Here is a 16,121-nt window from a genome sequence, read left to right as displayed (position 1 = left end):
CCTAGGACCCCAGCTATTCACAATATATATTAATGATCTAGACAAGGGAACTAGATGTAATATCTCCAAGTTTGCAGACGACACAAAGCTGGGTGGGCGTGTGTGCTGTGAGGAGGATGCTGAGAAACTCCAGGATGATTTGGACAGGTTGGGTGATTGGGCAGAAGCATGGCAGATGCAATATAACGTGGATAAATGCGAGGTTATCCACTTTGGTGTCAAAAACAGGAAGGCAGATTATTATCTGAATGGCAATAGATTGGGAGAAGGGGAAGTGCAACAAGACCTGGGTGTCCTTGTGCACCAGTCGCTGAAGGTAAGCATGCAGGTGCAGCAGGTGGTTAAGGCGGCAAATGGTATGTTGGCCTTCGTAGCGAGAGGGTTTGAGTACAGGAACAAGGATGTCTTGCTGCAGTTGTACAGGGCCTTGGTGAGACCACATCTTGAGTATTGTGTGCAGTTTTGGTCGCCTTATCTGAGGAAGGATGTTCTTGCCATGAAAAGAGTTCAGCAAAGATTCACCAGGCTGATACCTGGGATGGCAGGAATGACGTATGAGGAGAGATTGGGTTGATTGGGCTTAACTCGCTGGAGTTTAGAAGAATGAGAGGGGATCTCATTGAAACTTATAAAATTCTGACAGGACTGGACAGACTAGATGCAGGAAGGATGTTCCCGATGGTCGGGGAGTCCAGAACCAGGGGTCACAGTCTAAGGATAAGGGGTAAGCCATTTAGGACAGAAATGAGGAGGAATTTCTTCACCCAGAGAGTGGTGAACCTGTGGAATTCTCTACCACAGAAGGCAGTAGAGGCCAATTCATTAAATATATTCAAGAAGGAGTTGGATATATTTCTTAAGGCTAAAGGGATCAAGGGGTATGGGGAGAAAGCAGGGACAGGGTACTGAATTTGGATGATCAGCCATGATCGCATTGAATGGCGGAGCAGGCTCGAGGGGCCGAATGGCCTACTCCTGCTCCTATCTTCTATGTTTTAAAAATAATTTTAAAGGGTAATTTTCAACTTGACTGCCCGAGTCGCAAACTGGCAGAGCCGATCGCCCGTCTGATTTTCATTCCATTGATTTAAATGGCACGAAAATCGAGCGGGTTCTACAACAAGCAGGCAATCCACTCTGCCAGGTTACCACCCTGGTGGCAAAGTTGAAAATTGCTCCCAAAGTGTTTCCATTTTTTTTACTTCAAATTGTGCGGGTTCCTAGTTTGGAGCGTTAATGCTGAGTTACTGTCGGAGTGCTGATCTGTACTGCATAGTTAAGTTTTGTTCTCTTTTTTTTCTTTTTCTTTCTAGAATATAAATGATTTAGTGATGGGTCGTCTGACTGATGCCAATAATAACTTTGCCCTTGACCTCTACAAGAAGCTCTGTGACGATAATAGAACTGAGAATATCTTCTTTTCTCCATTAAGTATATCGGCTTCTCTGGCCATGGTGTACCTTGGTGCTAAAGGCCACACTGCAACACAGATGGCCAAGGTAGGTGTAGCGTTTATTCTTTCAATAATTCTGAGCAAATGCAATGGGAAGTTAGCCTTGGCAGCCCAGACAGCTCAAACAGTTCAGTGTTTAACTCCTCGAATTTCTTTCTTTGTCCACCTCTACCTCTATTTCTCACGCAATTGCTCCAGTACCTCAACCAACTATCCATTTTTCATCTGTGAGTCTACATAGTTAGTTTGCCAGGCTATTCAACCTGACGGGATATTACAGGTGAGCAGAACGCTTTCCTTCCCTCATCAACGCACAAATGCGCACTTTTCAGAAGGAGTCACCGGGGGAGCGATCGGGAACCCTGGCAGATTGTTCCCTCCTAGATCCAAGGGGCATTGAACCAATTGTAGTGCCATTTGGTTCTAGATAACCCTGCAAGCCAATGTCCTAAGGGGTAGGGTAGTCCCAGCTGTACAAACAATAGGAAGCTTACCAGTGCTCTGTACTGGTAAACTCTTATAATTGGCGTGCGGTGAAGATCATGTCCATTGTGCCCCTTAGTGGGCGGAATCCGCATTGCGACTCTGGGAAGAGCTCTTCAGCCACTGGGAGAAGACGATTGAGGAGGATTCTTGCGATGACTTTCCCTGTGGCAGACAGCAGGGAAACTCCTCTGTAATTACCTCAATCGGACTTGTCGCCTTTCTTGAAGATGGTCACAATTACGGCGTCTCTGAGATCCCCTGGCATGCTCTCTTCCTTCCAGATAAGAGAAATGAGTTCATGAATTCGCGCCAGTAGTGCTTCTCCGCCATGCTTTAGCGCCTCGGCAGGGATTCCATCTGCTCCTGAGGCCTTGTTGTTCTTCAGTTGTCGGATGGCCTTTTCAACCTCAAGCCGGGCTGGGGTTGTGCTGAGAAGGTGGCGGGTAGCATGCTGCGGGATGGAGTTGAGGACACTTGCGTCGAAGAGAGAGTCTCGGTTAAGGAGATCATCGAAGTGCTCCTTCCAGCGGGCACTGACCGCCTCCCTGTCCTTGATGAGTACCTCTCCATTCTTGGCCCGCAGTGGGGTAGGGCCTTGGGTGCTTGCGCCGTAGGTTGTCTTGACTGCGCTAAAGAATCCACGCACATCGTGGTTGTCGGCTAGCTGCTGGATCTCCTGCGCTTTCTCCATCCACCACCTGTTCTTTAGGTTGTGGGTTTTTTGTTGGACCTCGGCCTTCAGGCGTCTGTAGAGCTGCTTTCTTGCTCTCGAGTTGTGTTGCTGTTTCCAGATCAGGAATGCCATGCGCTTGCGGCTTATTAGCTCCTGGATCTCCCGGTCGTTCTCATCGAACCAGTCTTGGTGTTTCCTGGTCGAGTGACCGAGCGTCTCTTCACAGGTGCTGATTATGGAGGCCTTGAGTGCAGACCAGACGCTGTGGACACTCTGTGTCTGCATCACCGGGAGTCATCAGGTTGTTTGTGAGGCGCAGGCTGAATAGGGCTTTCTTAGCAGGGTCATTGAGTGCTCCAGCGTTGATTTTGCTGTGGCATCGTTTCTGTTGCTGCCGCTGTTTTGGGGCTACATTGATGGAGATGACAGAGCGGATTAGGCGGTGGTCTGTCCAGCAGTCATCTGCTCCTGTCATGGCGCGGGTGATGTGGATGTCCTTGCGGTCCCTCGCTCGGACAATGACGTAGTCCAGCAGATGCCAGTGCTTGGAGCGAGGGTGCTGCCATGAAGCCTTGTACTTGTCTCTCTGCCGGAACAAGGTGTTGGTTATGACAAGGCCATGTTCTAAGCATTTTGTCAGGAGGAGGGTACTGTTGGAGTTGGCTTTCCCTACCCCCTCTCTGCCGATCACACCTCCCCAGAGAAATGCAGGGAACAGCACCAACCGCTGTACATGGCCTTCTTTGACCTCACAAAGGCCTTCAACACTGTCAACCGTGAGGGATTATGGAGTGTCCTCCTCAAATTCGGCTGCCCTCAGAAGTTTGTCACCATCCTCTGCCTGCTTCACGACGACATGCAAGCCGTGATCCTGACCAACGGTTCCACCACAGACCCAATTTACGTACGAACCGGGGTCAAGCAAGGCTGTGTCATCGCACCAACGCTCTTCTTGATCTTCCTTGCGGCAATGCTCCATCTCGCCCTCAGTAAGCTCCCCACTGGAGTGGAGCTAATTTACAGAACAAACGGGAAACTGTTCAACCTCCGTCGCCTTCAGTCCAGATCCAAGGTCATCCCTTCCTCTGTCATCGAATTACAGTACAGACGACGCTTGCGTCTGCGCACACTCGGAGGTCGAACTCCAAACCATCGTTAACACCTTCACTGAAGCGTACGAGAGTATGGGCCTTACACTAAACATCCATAAGACATTCCTCTACCAACCTGCCCCCGCCACACAGTACTGCCCCCCGATTATCAAAATCCATGACAAGGCCTTGGACAACGTGGACCACTTTCTGTACCTTGGGAGTCTACTGTCAACAAGGGCAGACGTCCATGATTAAGTCCAACACTGCCTTCAGTGTGCCAGTGCAGCCTTTGGTCGCCTGAGGAAGAGAGTGTTTGAAGACCAGGACCTCAAACCCGGCACCAAGCTCATGGTCTACAGAGTAGTAGTAATACCCGCCCTCCTGTATGCCTCAGAGACATGGACCATGTACAGCAGGCACCTCAAAGCACTGGAGAGGTACCACCAATGCTGCCTCCGCAAGATCCTGCAAATAGAATATAAAAATAGGAAGGTATTGCTTCAGTTGTACAAGGTATTGGTGAGACCGCACCTGGAATACTGCATACAGTTTTGGTGTCCATACTTAAGAAAAGACATACTTGCTCTCGAGTCAGTACAAAGAAGGTTCACTCGGTTAATCCTGGGGATGAAGGGATGGACATATGAGGAGAGGTTGAGTAGATTGGGACTCTACTCATTGGAGTTCAGAAGAATGAGAGGCGATCTTATTGAAACATATAAGATTGTGAAGGGGTTGGATCGGGTGGATGCGGGGAGGATGTTCCCGATGATGGGTGAAACTAGAACTAGGGGGCATAGTCTTAGAATCGGGGCTGCTCTTTCAAAACTGAGATGAGGAGGAACTACTTCACTCAGAGGGTGGTAGGTCCATGGAATATGCTGCCCCAAAAAGCTGTAGAAGCTACATCTTTACATAAATTTAAAACAGAAATACACAGCTTCCTAGAAGTAAAGGGAATAAAGGGTTATGGGGAGCGGGCAGGAATTTGGACATGAGTCTAGGTTCGGATCGGTCATGGCCCTGTGGGTAGCGGAGCGGGCCCAGGGGCCATGTAGCCTGATCCTGCTCCTATTTCATGTGTCTAATTCTGTTAGATTCAGAAGATGGTTCTGTGATAGTAGATTGGCGGTTAGGATCAGATCAGCCATGATCTTATTGAATGGCGGAGCAGGCTCGAGGGGCCGATTGGCCTACTCCTGCTCCTATTTCTTATTTCTTATGGAAGGATAGGCGCACCAACGGTGTTCTCGCTCATGCCAACATCCCCAGCATCGAAGCTTTGACCATGCTCGATCAGCTCTGATGGACGGGTCACATCGTCCGCATGCCCGATATGAGACTCCCAAAACAAGCGCTCTACTCGGAGCTCCGACATGACAAGAGAGCCCCAGGTGGGCAGAGGAAACGCTTCAAGGACACCCTCAAAGCCTCCTTGAAAAAGTGCAACATCCCCACCGACACCTGGGAATCCCTGGCCCAAGACCGCACAAAGTGGAGGAGAAGCATCCGGGAAGGCGCCGAACACCTTGAGTCTCTTCGCCGGGAGCAAGCGCAAACAGCGGAAGGAGCGCAAATCAACCCAAGCACCCCACCCACCCGCCCCTTCAACCACCGTCTGCCCCACCTGTGACAGAGATTGTAGGTCCTGCATTGGACTCATCAGTCACCTGAGAACTCATTTTTAATGTGGAAGCAAGTCATCTTCGGTTCTGAGGGACTGCCTAAGAAGAAGAAGACGGGTAAACTGTATAGTTAAGACCCCTGTGCATATTTGAGGGTCCCTAAACCTTGGCAGGGGGAGGTGAGGGTATGACTGCAAACCTATGTAAGCATTCCCAATGCAAATCAGTTAGAAAGCCATTCTTACAGATGTGATACTCACAGTGACCTGTGTTAACAATGATGATCATGCTGTGCTTCTGACTCACGAGGTAACCTTTAGCAGAAAGCTTCTTTGGTACTGGAAAAAACCTGAGCCTGCCTGACATAGGAACCTTTTAATGACCTCGATTAGATCACCTTCTAACCTCACCACAGAGGGGGATGTGGCACTCGGAGAGAGAGAGGAATAGGGGGCAACTAGCGAGTAGAAGGTAGTGTATTAGTAGGAGAGGGAGAATGGGAATGTAAAGCAGTGAAGGATGTCATGCAGATGGGAGGGATAGGGGTCATAATTAGCCTATGTGAGATGTTAGAGGTTAGTGAGAGATGGGGAATAGGGAGGGTGCAACAGTGTAGTGTCTTCCAGATGAGGGGGTAGGGTCCTAACTGGGTGGGATGTTAGGGGAGAGTGGGTGGGGTGGAGTGCAGGATTTAGGGCTGGGATACACACACACATATACATAAAATAAATGTAGATCTGCCATGATGATGCTGATGGTGAGCTGAAGGATATGTGTCAAAGAATAGGGTGTTCTGCCGTATAATGTGCAGTGTATTGTCAGGACCATTTATTTAGTGACTGAATTTGATCAAATTCTGTTTTTATTACCTGGTTTTCTGGAATTTTTACCAGTCTTGGGGATCAGTTTCCGGAACCATGTTCATTTTTCTATGAAAACTTTAAATCTGTGACCTTGATTATTCTTGTATGTTACATAAGAGCATAATAGGAGCAGGAGTCGGCCATTCGGCCCCTCGAGCCTGCTCCGCCATTCAATAAGATCATGGCTGATCTTCGACCTCAACTCCACTTTCCCACCCGATCTCCAGATCCCTCGATTCCCCTAGAGTCCAAAAATCCATCTATCTCAGCCTTGAATATACTCAAAGACTCAGCATTCACAGCCCTCTGGGGCAGAGAATTCCAAAGATTCACAACCCTCTGAGTGAAGAAATTCCTTCTCATCTCAGTCTTAAATGGCCGACCCCTTATCCTGAGACTGTGCCCCCTAGTTCTAGACTCTCCAGCCAGGGGAAACAACCTCTCAGCATCTACCCTGTCAATCCCCTTCAGAATCTTTTATGTTTCAATGAGATCACCTCTCATTCTTCTAAACTCCACAGAGTATAGGCCCATTACCTAAGCTATGAATTGCTTACCTTTTTTTAAAGCTCAGGATACAGGTAGATGGTAGGCAACATGTACCAGATTGGACATTGGTGGTGGGGCTTGGCATTCGTCAGGGGGAAGGTTGTGCGGTTTAGCTGCAGCCGTAGGGAGGGAGGGAGGTGCTGGGCTCTGGTAGGACTGGAGGCAGTTTTGGGGCATGGCAGTACTGCAGAGGGGGAAACGTTAGGTTTGCTGGCATTGGAGAGAGAATGTGGGGGGTTACAGGTTGATTCACAGGTTGATTCATGGGCTGTAGCAGTACTTTGGGGAGGGGAGTGTGTTGGGATCTAAGAGAATTGGGGGAGCTGCTGGAATCTCTCGGCATTGGGGGGAGTGGAAGGTCGTAGAAAACAGCAGCACTAGGGAGGGTGGATAGACTGAGGGGGGTGGGGGTGGGGTAGCCACCGTGTGTTACAACTCAGTTAAACATTGGGAAGACCGAAGCCATTGTTTTTGGCCCCCAGCACAAACGCCATACCCTCTCGTCTGATTCCATCTCCCTTCCTGGCCACTGCCTCAGGTTCAAGCTGATTGAGTAGATTGGCCCTAGACTCTGTGGAGTTTAGAAGAATGAGAGGTGATCTCATTGAAGCATGTAACGTTCTGAAGGGGATTGACAGGGTAGATGCCGAGAGGTTGTTTCCCCTGGCTGGAGAGTCTAGAACTAGGGGGCATAGTCTCGGGATAAGGGGTCGGCCAGTTAAGACTGAGATGAGGAGGATTTTCTTCATTCAGAGGGTTGTGAATCTTTGTAATTCTCTGCCCCAGAGGGCTGTGGATGTTGAGTCTTTTGAGTATATTCAAGGCTGAGATCGACAGATTTTTGGACTCTAGGGGAATCGAGGGATATGGGAATCGGGCGGGAAAGTGGAGTTGAGGTCGATGATCAGCAATGATATTTTTGAATGGCGGAGCAGGCTCGAGGGGTCATATGGCCGACTCCTGCTCCTAATTCTTATGTTCGCAACCTTGATGTCCTACAGGAAAAGACCCTCTGGTCCATCCAACCTGTCCCAACTTTCTGAAAACAGTGACTCGAGCTGAGGAATGTTCCTGTAATCTCTGGCATTCTGTCCCAGTAGCTCGTCATGTGTGAGCTTGGACAGTGTGTGTGTTGGCAGGGCCTCATCCATGAAGAGAACGGGCATAATTGCCAGTCTTGTCCTTGCCTGAGAATATGAGGGGGTCACTGGATAGCAATAAGCGTACGTCAAAAAGATTATTTTTCCTAATCTTCCTAGCCCTTGGACAGTGGATGCACTGTCCATCACTTATTCTGTCCCTCTGAGTGAGATGTTAATTCAGCACAGATCAGGGGTCACGTGTGACCTTTTTGGCTTAGTTGGTTTAATACTACGCCATGTCATGTTTTTATATACTGAGCCATTAGAGAAGTGAGAAGGTGCTGTTTTCTAAGGTTTGGATTAAAGTATATTGGCATACAAAGTAGAGGGAATATTTCTCTGCATCTGTATCTAGCTGTGCATCCCCGATTTTCATCGCTCTACCATTGGTGGCTCGGCCTCAGTTACCAAGGCCCTAAGCTTTGGAATTCCATCTCTCTACCTCTCCTTTTAAGATGCTCCTTAAAACCTGCCTCTTTGACCAAGCTTTTGGTCACCTGTCCAAAGACCTCCTTATATGGCGTGGTGTCATTTTTTTTTTCTGATTACACTCCTGTGAAGCGTTTTGGGACGTTTTACTATGTTAAAGGCGCTATATAAATACAAGCTGCTGTTGTTCAGTGCTTGATGCCGACACATCTGAGCGCCCAGTGTAAAAATATTCGATTCCACAGCATCACCATCCCTCACCTTGTTGAGCATTACAATTGCAAAAAAATTACGTTTTAAAAGGTTTGTGAAATGTTTGAATTTAAAAAGTACTCGTGACTAATTTTGAGAAATTTAATTTTCTGTCTGTTCATGTTTGTAGGTGCTACATTTTGTGGCAGTTGAAAATACCCATTCTGGATTCCAGGGACTGCAGTCTGATTTGAATAAACTCAGCACCTCCTATCTATTGAAGATGGTGAATGGACTCTACAGGGAAAACACCTTCAACTTTCATCCTGTAAGATGCAACAAAGCATCGCTAAATAAGAAAGGCAAATGTGTTCTGTTATTCTACTCCGTCTGGTTTTGGTGGCGGTGGTGGTGGGGGGAAGGAACAGAATGAGCTCTTTCGATAGCTTTGTCTACTGTGCATACTGTAGCGTGGAGCCCACTTTAATGATTACCTGATCAATGTGCAGCCTGCTTAAGTAATCGAAATCCTCACGCACAAAACCTTTTCAGAGGCTTGTTTAGGAGAACAGCCCAGATAAATTAGTAAATTATGCTGCTAATTGCCCAAACAGGCTCATCCGTGTTTGCCAGCTTTCAGATTACTGCCACTGGTGCTGGCAAAACGCTAGTCACTTGGCAACTCGCTTGGTAGACCTCTGTGTACGCGGTTAGGAGGAATAATTTATTGTAGCCTGGTGTAAAGAACAAACTGCAGAAAATAAACCATCGCCTTTTTTTCTTAATTGCAAAGTAAAATACTTCAGTTACAGCAGCAAGAATAGGGAAATGTTTGCTCAGCACACTGCTATTATCAGACGATCTCTCGCCGGCTGGGAGTGGGATACTTGGATCAGCAGGACTTCAGTTTTATGTATTTTACAGGCTTCGAATTCAAAGTTGGAGCCTCTTTCGCGCCAGAAACACAAACACTCACCCTTATCATATATTCATGTGGCTGGGACACACAGTATATGAAATATACAGCTGGCCTAACCCAGATTAATCAAGGACAGTCGGCAAGGATTTGTTAAGGGAAGGTCGTGTCTGACAAACTTGATTGAAATTTTTGAGGAGGTAACAAGGAGGGTAGATGAGGGTAGTGCGTTTGATGTAGTGCATATGGACATGGCAGACCGGTCACGAAGTTAAAAGCCCGTGGGATCCAGGGCAAAGTGTCAAGTTGGATTCAAAACTGGCTCAGAGACAGGAAGCAGAGGGTAATGGTTGATGGGTGTTTTTGTGACTGGAAGGCTGTTTCCAGTGGGGTTCCGCAGGGCCCAGTACTAGGTCCCTTGCTTTTTGTGGTATATGTCAATGATCTTGACTTGAATATAAGGGGTATAATTAAGAAGTTTGCAGATGATACTAAAATCGGCTGTGTGGTTGATACTGAAGAAGGAAGCTGTAGACTGCAGGAAGATATCAATAAATTGGTCAGGTGGGCAGAACAGTGGCAAATGGAATTCAATCTGGAGAAGTGTGAGGTAATGCATTTGGGGAGGGCTAACAAGGAAAGGGAATACACATTAAATGGTAGGACACGGAGTAGTGTAGAGGAACAAAGGGACCTTGGGGTGCATGTCCACAGATCCCTGAAGGTAGCAGGCCAGGTAGATAAGGTGGTTAAGAAGGCATACAGAATGCTTGCCTTTATTAGCCATGGCATAGAATACAAGAGCAGGGGGGTTATGCTTCAACAGTATAAAATACTAGTTAGGCCTCAGCTAGAGTACTGCGTGCAGTTCTGGTCACCACATTACAGGAAAGATGTGATTGCACTAGAGAGGGTACAGAGGAGATTTACAAGGATGTTGCCGGGAGTAGAGAATCTTAGCTATGAGGAAAGACTGGATAGGCTGGGTCTGTTTTCCTTGGAACAGAGGAGGCTGAGGGGAGACCTTATTGAGGTGTATAAAATTATGAGGGGCCTAGATAAAGTGGATAGAAAGGACCTATTTCCCTTAGCAGAGGGGTCAAAAACCAGGGGGCACAGATTTAAAGTAATTGGTGGAAGGTTTAGAGGGGATTTGAGGGGAAATTTCTTCACCCAGAGGGTTGTGGGGGTCTGGAACTCACTGCCTGAAAGGGTGGTAGAGGCAGGAACCCTAACCACATTTAAAAAGTACTTGGATGTGCACTTGGGATGCTCTGACCTGCAGGGCTACGGACCAAGAGCTGGGAAGTGGGATTAGGCTGGATAGCTTTGTTGGCCGGCGCGGACACGATGGGCCGAAATGGCCTCCTTCCGTGCTGTAACTTTCTATGATTCTAACCCAGTCCTGCTCCAGAATTGTCCAACGTTTCCTCTGTTTTCATCAGCATTCTTCAAGTTGTAGTCTTCAAATAGTTCAAGTTATATCTTGTGGCTTCAAAATGGTCTCCATTAGGAATGAAAGAGGCAACCGGATTACAGATGCTCAGTTTGGTTCATTTCGCACATCTCCTGAACCAAGCCAGTTGAACCCAGTGGCTAAATGTTTCTAAGATCAGTCTTGGCACCCTTTTTGGACTTGTTTATCTTGCAGCATTTCGGGCCTTTTGTACCTCTTCAGTATTTTAAGCCATCAAAAACTTCAATTTAAGAAAATAAATCACGTTTTGGCAATGGACTGATTTATGGTCCAAGGCTGATTAACTTTTTACAGCTGAAGGTATTTTTGACGGGGGACAGATGATTGTGTAAAGGTCCAAATAGAGGACTGTCTTACCTGCCTCACCCCCACACATATGGAGTTATACTCCCCACAATTCATTTAATAACCAGAAAGCAAGTATTGTAACTTAAGCAAAAGTGGCATATTTGAGAAACATCTTTCAACTAAACTTGTTTATTTATTAAACTAAACTAAATTAAGCAAGTTTGCATAATTTGTTTAAGGGTGGTGATCAAAGCACTGAAATTCAGATCCAGTTAGATGTTTGTCTCCAGTTTTTTATTTCCAAAATATAGATAAAAATTACAGTTACCACATATGATCAGTGAACTGAAGTAGATAACCCAATACTGCTATGTCTCAAATGCAGTCATATCTGGTAGCCTTTCATATCTGAACTTTATATAGTGCAAATATGTTTAACATAAGATTCGCATGGAACAAATAAGGGCCATTTAGCTTATCTGGTACAATTGGTCATTATGGGTCCTGACCCAGAACCTAGATGACAATTTTTAATCTTTTACTTTTCCTGAACCCGTAACTCTGCTCACTGATTTTTTTTTTTGCAAACCTTTTTCCTGTCGGTTTCTGTTCTGCGTTTCATTGTATTCCTTGTGTGTTGGTTTTTGCAGGACTATCTCGAATCCATATCAAAATTCTACCAGGCAGAACTTGCTGCGGTTGATTTTGCAGAAGGAGCCGAGGAGGCCAGAATCCAGATCAACTCCTGGGTAGAGGGACAGACCGGAGGTAAAAGGCCTATTAATGAAATGAGATCGTCAGCAGCTAATGATCGTGTCAGTCTATCAATGAACTATGGCTAGACGGTCTCTCGAATCTTAAATTAATTTATGGAACAAAATGTTTTCAATCATTTTCTTTTAAAAAATAGCTAATACAGGTAGACTACCTTTTATCCGAACTTCCGAAAACCGAAACCCTCTAAAAACCGAAGGTTTTTTCGTTCAGCGTAAGTCGTGCGCACGACATGACCAGAGTGGCGCACGACCCCGACCCCCGCCGACGACCCCCCGCGGACCCCCGCCGACGCCGACCCCCCCGCGGACCGACCCCGACTCCCGCCGACCCCCCCGCCGACCCCGACTCCCACCGACTCCCCCCCCCCCGACCCCCACTGCGGACCCCCGCCGACCCCCCCGGCGGCCCTGACCCCCGCCGACCCACCCCCGACAAATTTCCCAGTCTTATAAAATACCTTCCGAAATCCGAAATTTTCCGAAAACCGAAACACGGCTGGTCCCGAGGTTTTCGGATAAAGGATAGTCTACCTGTATATATTTTGGTAGGAAAAATAAGGAGGGCCCATACTCCTTGGAAAATAAATGTCTAAATGGGGTAAAGGAACAGAGGGATCTGGGGGTACAGATACACAGATCACTAAAAGTAGTGACGCAGGTTAATAAGGCCATCCAAAGCAAACCAAGCACTGGGGTTCATTTCTAGAGGGATAGAATTGAAAAGCGGAGAAGTTATGTTAAGCTCATATAGAACCTTGGTTAGACCACACTTGGAGTGCTGTGAACAGCTCTGGTCTCCAGATTATAAAAAGGATATAGAGACACTGGAGAAGGTGCATAATAGATTTACTAGAATGATAGCAGATCTGAGAGGTTATACCTATCGGGAAAGATTGAACAGGCTGGTGCTCTTTTCTCTAGAAAAGAGAAGACTGAGGGGTGACCTGATAGATTATGAAAGGGTTTGATAAGGTAAACCGAGAAGATGTTTCCACTTGCAGGTGAGACCAGAACCAGTGGCCATAAATATAATAGTCACTAATAAATCCAATAGGCAATTCACTACTGGCGCGAATTCATGAACTCATTTCTCTTATCTGGAAGGAGGAGAGCATACCAGGGGATCTCAGAGCCGCTGTAATTGTGACCATCTTCAAGAAAGGTGACAAGTCCGATTGTGGTAATTACAGAGGAGTTTCCCTGCTGTCTGCCACAGGGAAAGTCAACGCAAGAATCCTCCTCAGTCGCCTTCTCCCAGTGGCCGAAGAGCTCCTCCCAGAGTCGCAATGCAGATTCCGCCCACTAAGGGGCACAATGGACAGGATCTTCACTGCACGTCAATTACAAGAGAAATGCAGGGAACAGCACCAACCACTGTACATGGCCTTCTTTGATCTCACAAAGGCCTTCGACGCTGTCAACCGTGAGGGATTATGGAGTGTCGTCCTCAAATTCGGCTGCCCTCAAACGTTTGTCACCATCCTCCGCCTGCTTCACGACGACATGCAAGCGGTGATCCTGACCAACGGTTCCACCACAGACCCAATTCACGTACGAACCGGTCAAGCAAGGCTGTGTCATCGCACCAACGCTCTTCTCTATCTTCTTGCTGCAATGCTCCATCTCACCCTCCGTAACTTCCCCACAGGAGTGGAACTAATTTACAAAACAAACGTGAAACTGTTTAACCTCCATCGCTTCCAGTCCAGATCCAATATCGTCCCATCCTCTGTCGTCGAATTACAGTATGCAGACAACGCTTGCATCTGCGCTTACTCTGAGGTCGAACTCCAAACCATCGTCAACACTTCACTGAAGCGTACGAGAGCATGGGCCTTACACTAAACATACATAAGACAAAGGTCCTCTACCAACCTGCCCCCGCCACACAGTACTGCCCCCCGATTATCAAAATCCACGACAAGGCCTTGGACAACGTGGACCACTTTCCATACCTCAGGAACCTACTGTCAACAAGGGCAGACGTCGATGACCAAGTCCAACACCGCCTTCAGTGTGCCAGTGCAGCCTTCGGTCACCTGAGGAAGAGAGTGTTTGAAGACCAGGACCTCAAACCCGGCACTAAGCTCATGGTCTACAGAGCACCAGTGATACCCGCCCTGCTTTATGCCTCAGAGACATGGACCATGTACAGCAGGCACCTCAAAGCACTGGAGAGGTACCAGCAACGCTGATCCTGCAAATCCATTGGCAGGATAGGCGCACCAATGTCCGTGTTCTTGCTCGGGCCAATATCCCCAGCATCGAAGCTTTGACCACGCTCGATCAGCTCCGATGGACGGGTCACATTGTCCGCATGCCCGATACAGGACTCCCAAAACAAGCGCTCTATTCGGAGCTCCGGCACGGCAAGAGAGCCCCAGGTGGGCAGACGAAACGCTTCAAGGACACCCTCAAAGCCTCCTTGAAAAAGCGAAACATAGAAGATAGGAGCAGGAGTAGGCCATTCGGCCCCTCGAGCCTGCTCCGCCATTTAATGAGATCATGGCTGATCATCCAAATTCAGTACCCTGTCCCTGCTTTCTCCCCATATCCCTTGATCCCTTTAGCCTTAAGAAATATATTTAACTGCTTCTTGAATATATTTAATGAATTGGCCTCAACTGCCTTCTCTGGTAGAGAATTCCACAGGTTCACCACTCTCTGGGTGAAGAAATTCCTCCTCATCTCAGTCCTAAATGGCTTACCCCTTATCTTCAGACTGTGACCCCTGGTTCTGGACTCCCCCGCCATCGGGAACATCCTTCCTGCACCTAGTCTGTCTAATCCTGTTAGAATTTTATAAGTTTCAATGAGATCCCCTCTCATTCTTCTAAACTCCAGCAAATATAAGCCCAATCGACCCAACCTCTCCTCATACGTCATTCCTTCCATCCCAGGTATCAGTCTGGTGAATCTTCGCTGCACTCCCTCCTAGTCAAGAACATCCTTCCTCAGATAAGGTGACCAAAACTGCACACAATACTCAAGGTGTGGTCTCACCAAGGCCTTGTACAACTGCAGCAAGACATCCTTGTTCCTGTACTTGAATCCTCTCGCTATGAAGGCCAACATACCATTTGCCTTCTTAACCGCCTGCTGCATCTGCATGCTTACCTTCAGCGACTAGTGCACAAGGACACCCAGGTCTCGTTGCATTTTCCCTTCTCCCAATCTATTGCTGTTCAGATAATAATCTGCCTTCCTGTTTTTGCCACCAAAGTGGATAACCTCGCATTCATCCACATTATACTGCATCTGTCCAGATCATACTGGAGTTTCTTGGTATCCTCCTCACAGCACACACCCCCACCCAGCTTTGTGTCATCTGCAAACTTGGAGATATTACATCTAGTTCCCTCGTCTAGATCATTAATATATATTGTGAATAGCTGGGGTCCTAGCACCGATCCCTGCGTTACCCCACTAGTCACTGCCTGCCACTCAGAAAAAGACCCGTTTATTCCAACTCTTTGCTTTCTGTCTGTCAACCAGTTCTCTATCCAAGTCAGTACCTTACCCCCCCAATCCCATGTGCTTTAACATTACACGCTAATCTCTTATGCGGGACCTTATCAAAAGCCTTCTGAAAATCCAAATACACCACATCCACATGCCCACTGACACCTGGGAATCCCTGGCCCAAGACCGCACAAAGTGGAGGAGAAGCATCCGGGAAGGCACTGAACACCTTGAGTCTCTTCGGCGGGAGCAAGTGGAAGCCAAGCGCAGGCAGCACAAGTCAACCCAAGCACCCCACCCACCCGCCCGCCCCTTCAACCACCATCTGCCCCACCTGTGACAGAGACTGTGGGTCCCGGATTGGACTCATCAGTCACCTGCGAACTCATTTTTAATGTGGAAGCAAGTCATTCTCGGTTCCGAGGGATTGCCTAAGAAGAAGAGGCAATTCAGGAGAAACTTCTTTACCCAGAGTGGTGAGAATATGGAACTCGCTACCACAGGGCGTAGTTGAGGCGAATTGCATAGATGCATTTAACGGGAAGCTAGATAGTTAATTAGGTTAGATGAAGAGGGGTGGGAGGGGGTTCGTGTGGAGCATTAACACCGGCATGGACCTGATGGGCTGAATGGCTCGTTTCTGTGCTGTAAATACTTTGTAATAATTTGTAAAAATGTTTTTAAAAAAAGCAAATC

At 47.5% G+C, this 16,121-nt stretch overlaps 1 protein-coding gene across 5 annotated transcripts in view; it reads left to right on the top strand.

Annotated features, from left to right (window-relative positions):
• Window positions 1–16,121, top strand: part of LOC147117845 (leukocyte elastase inhibitor-like) — a 40,415-nt gene that overhangs the window by 21,203 nt on the left and 3,091 nt on the right. For all 5 annotated transcript variants that reach the window (XM_085989213.1, XM_085989211.1, XM_085989215.1 and 2 more), the window contains 3 exons: window positions 1,314–1,499; window positions 8,697–8,834; window positions 11,838–11,955. In XM_085989213.1, coding sequence (XP_085845339.1) covers window positions 1,332–1,499; window positions 8,697–8,834; window positions 11,838–11,955 — 424 coding nt within the window. In that variant the 5' untranslated portion in view covers window positions 1,314–1,331. The remainder of the gene's footprint in view (window positions 1–1,313; window positions 1,500–8,696; window positions 8,835–11,837; window positions 11,956–16,121) is intronic.

This window comes from Somniosus microcephalus, chromosome 5 (genome assembly GCF_052327205.1).
Source record: "Somniosus microcephalus isolate GS21.2 chromosome 5, FLI_Smic_1.0, whole genome shotgun sequence".
Taxonomy (NCBI): domain Eukaryota; kingdom Metazoa; phylum Chordata; class Chondrichthyes; order Squaliformes; family Somniosidae; genus Somniosus; species Somniosus microcephalus.
Note: the sequence above shows the minus strand (reverse complement) of the source record. Positions and strands in the feature narration are given on the sequence as shown.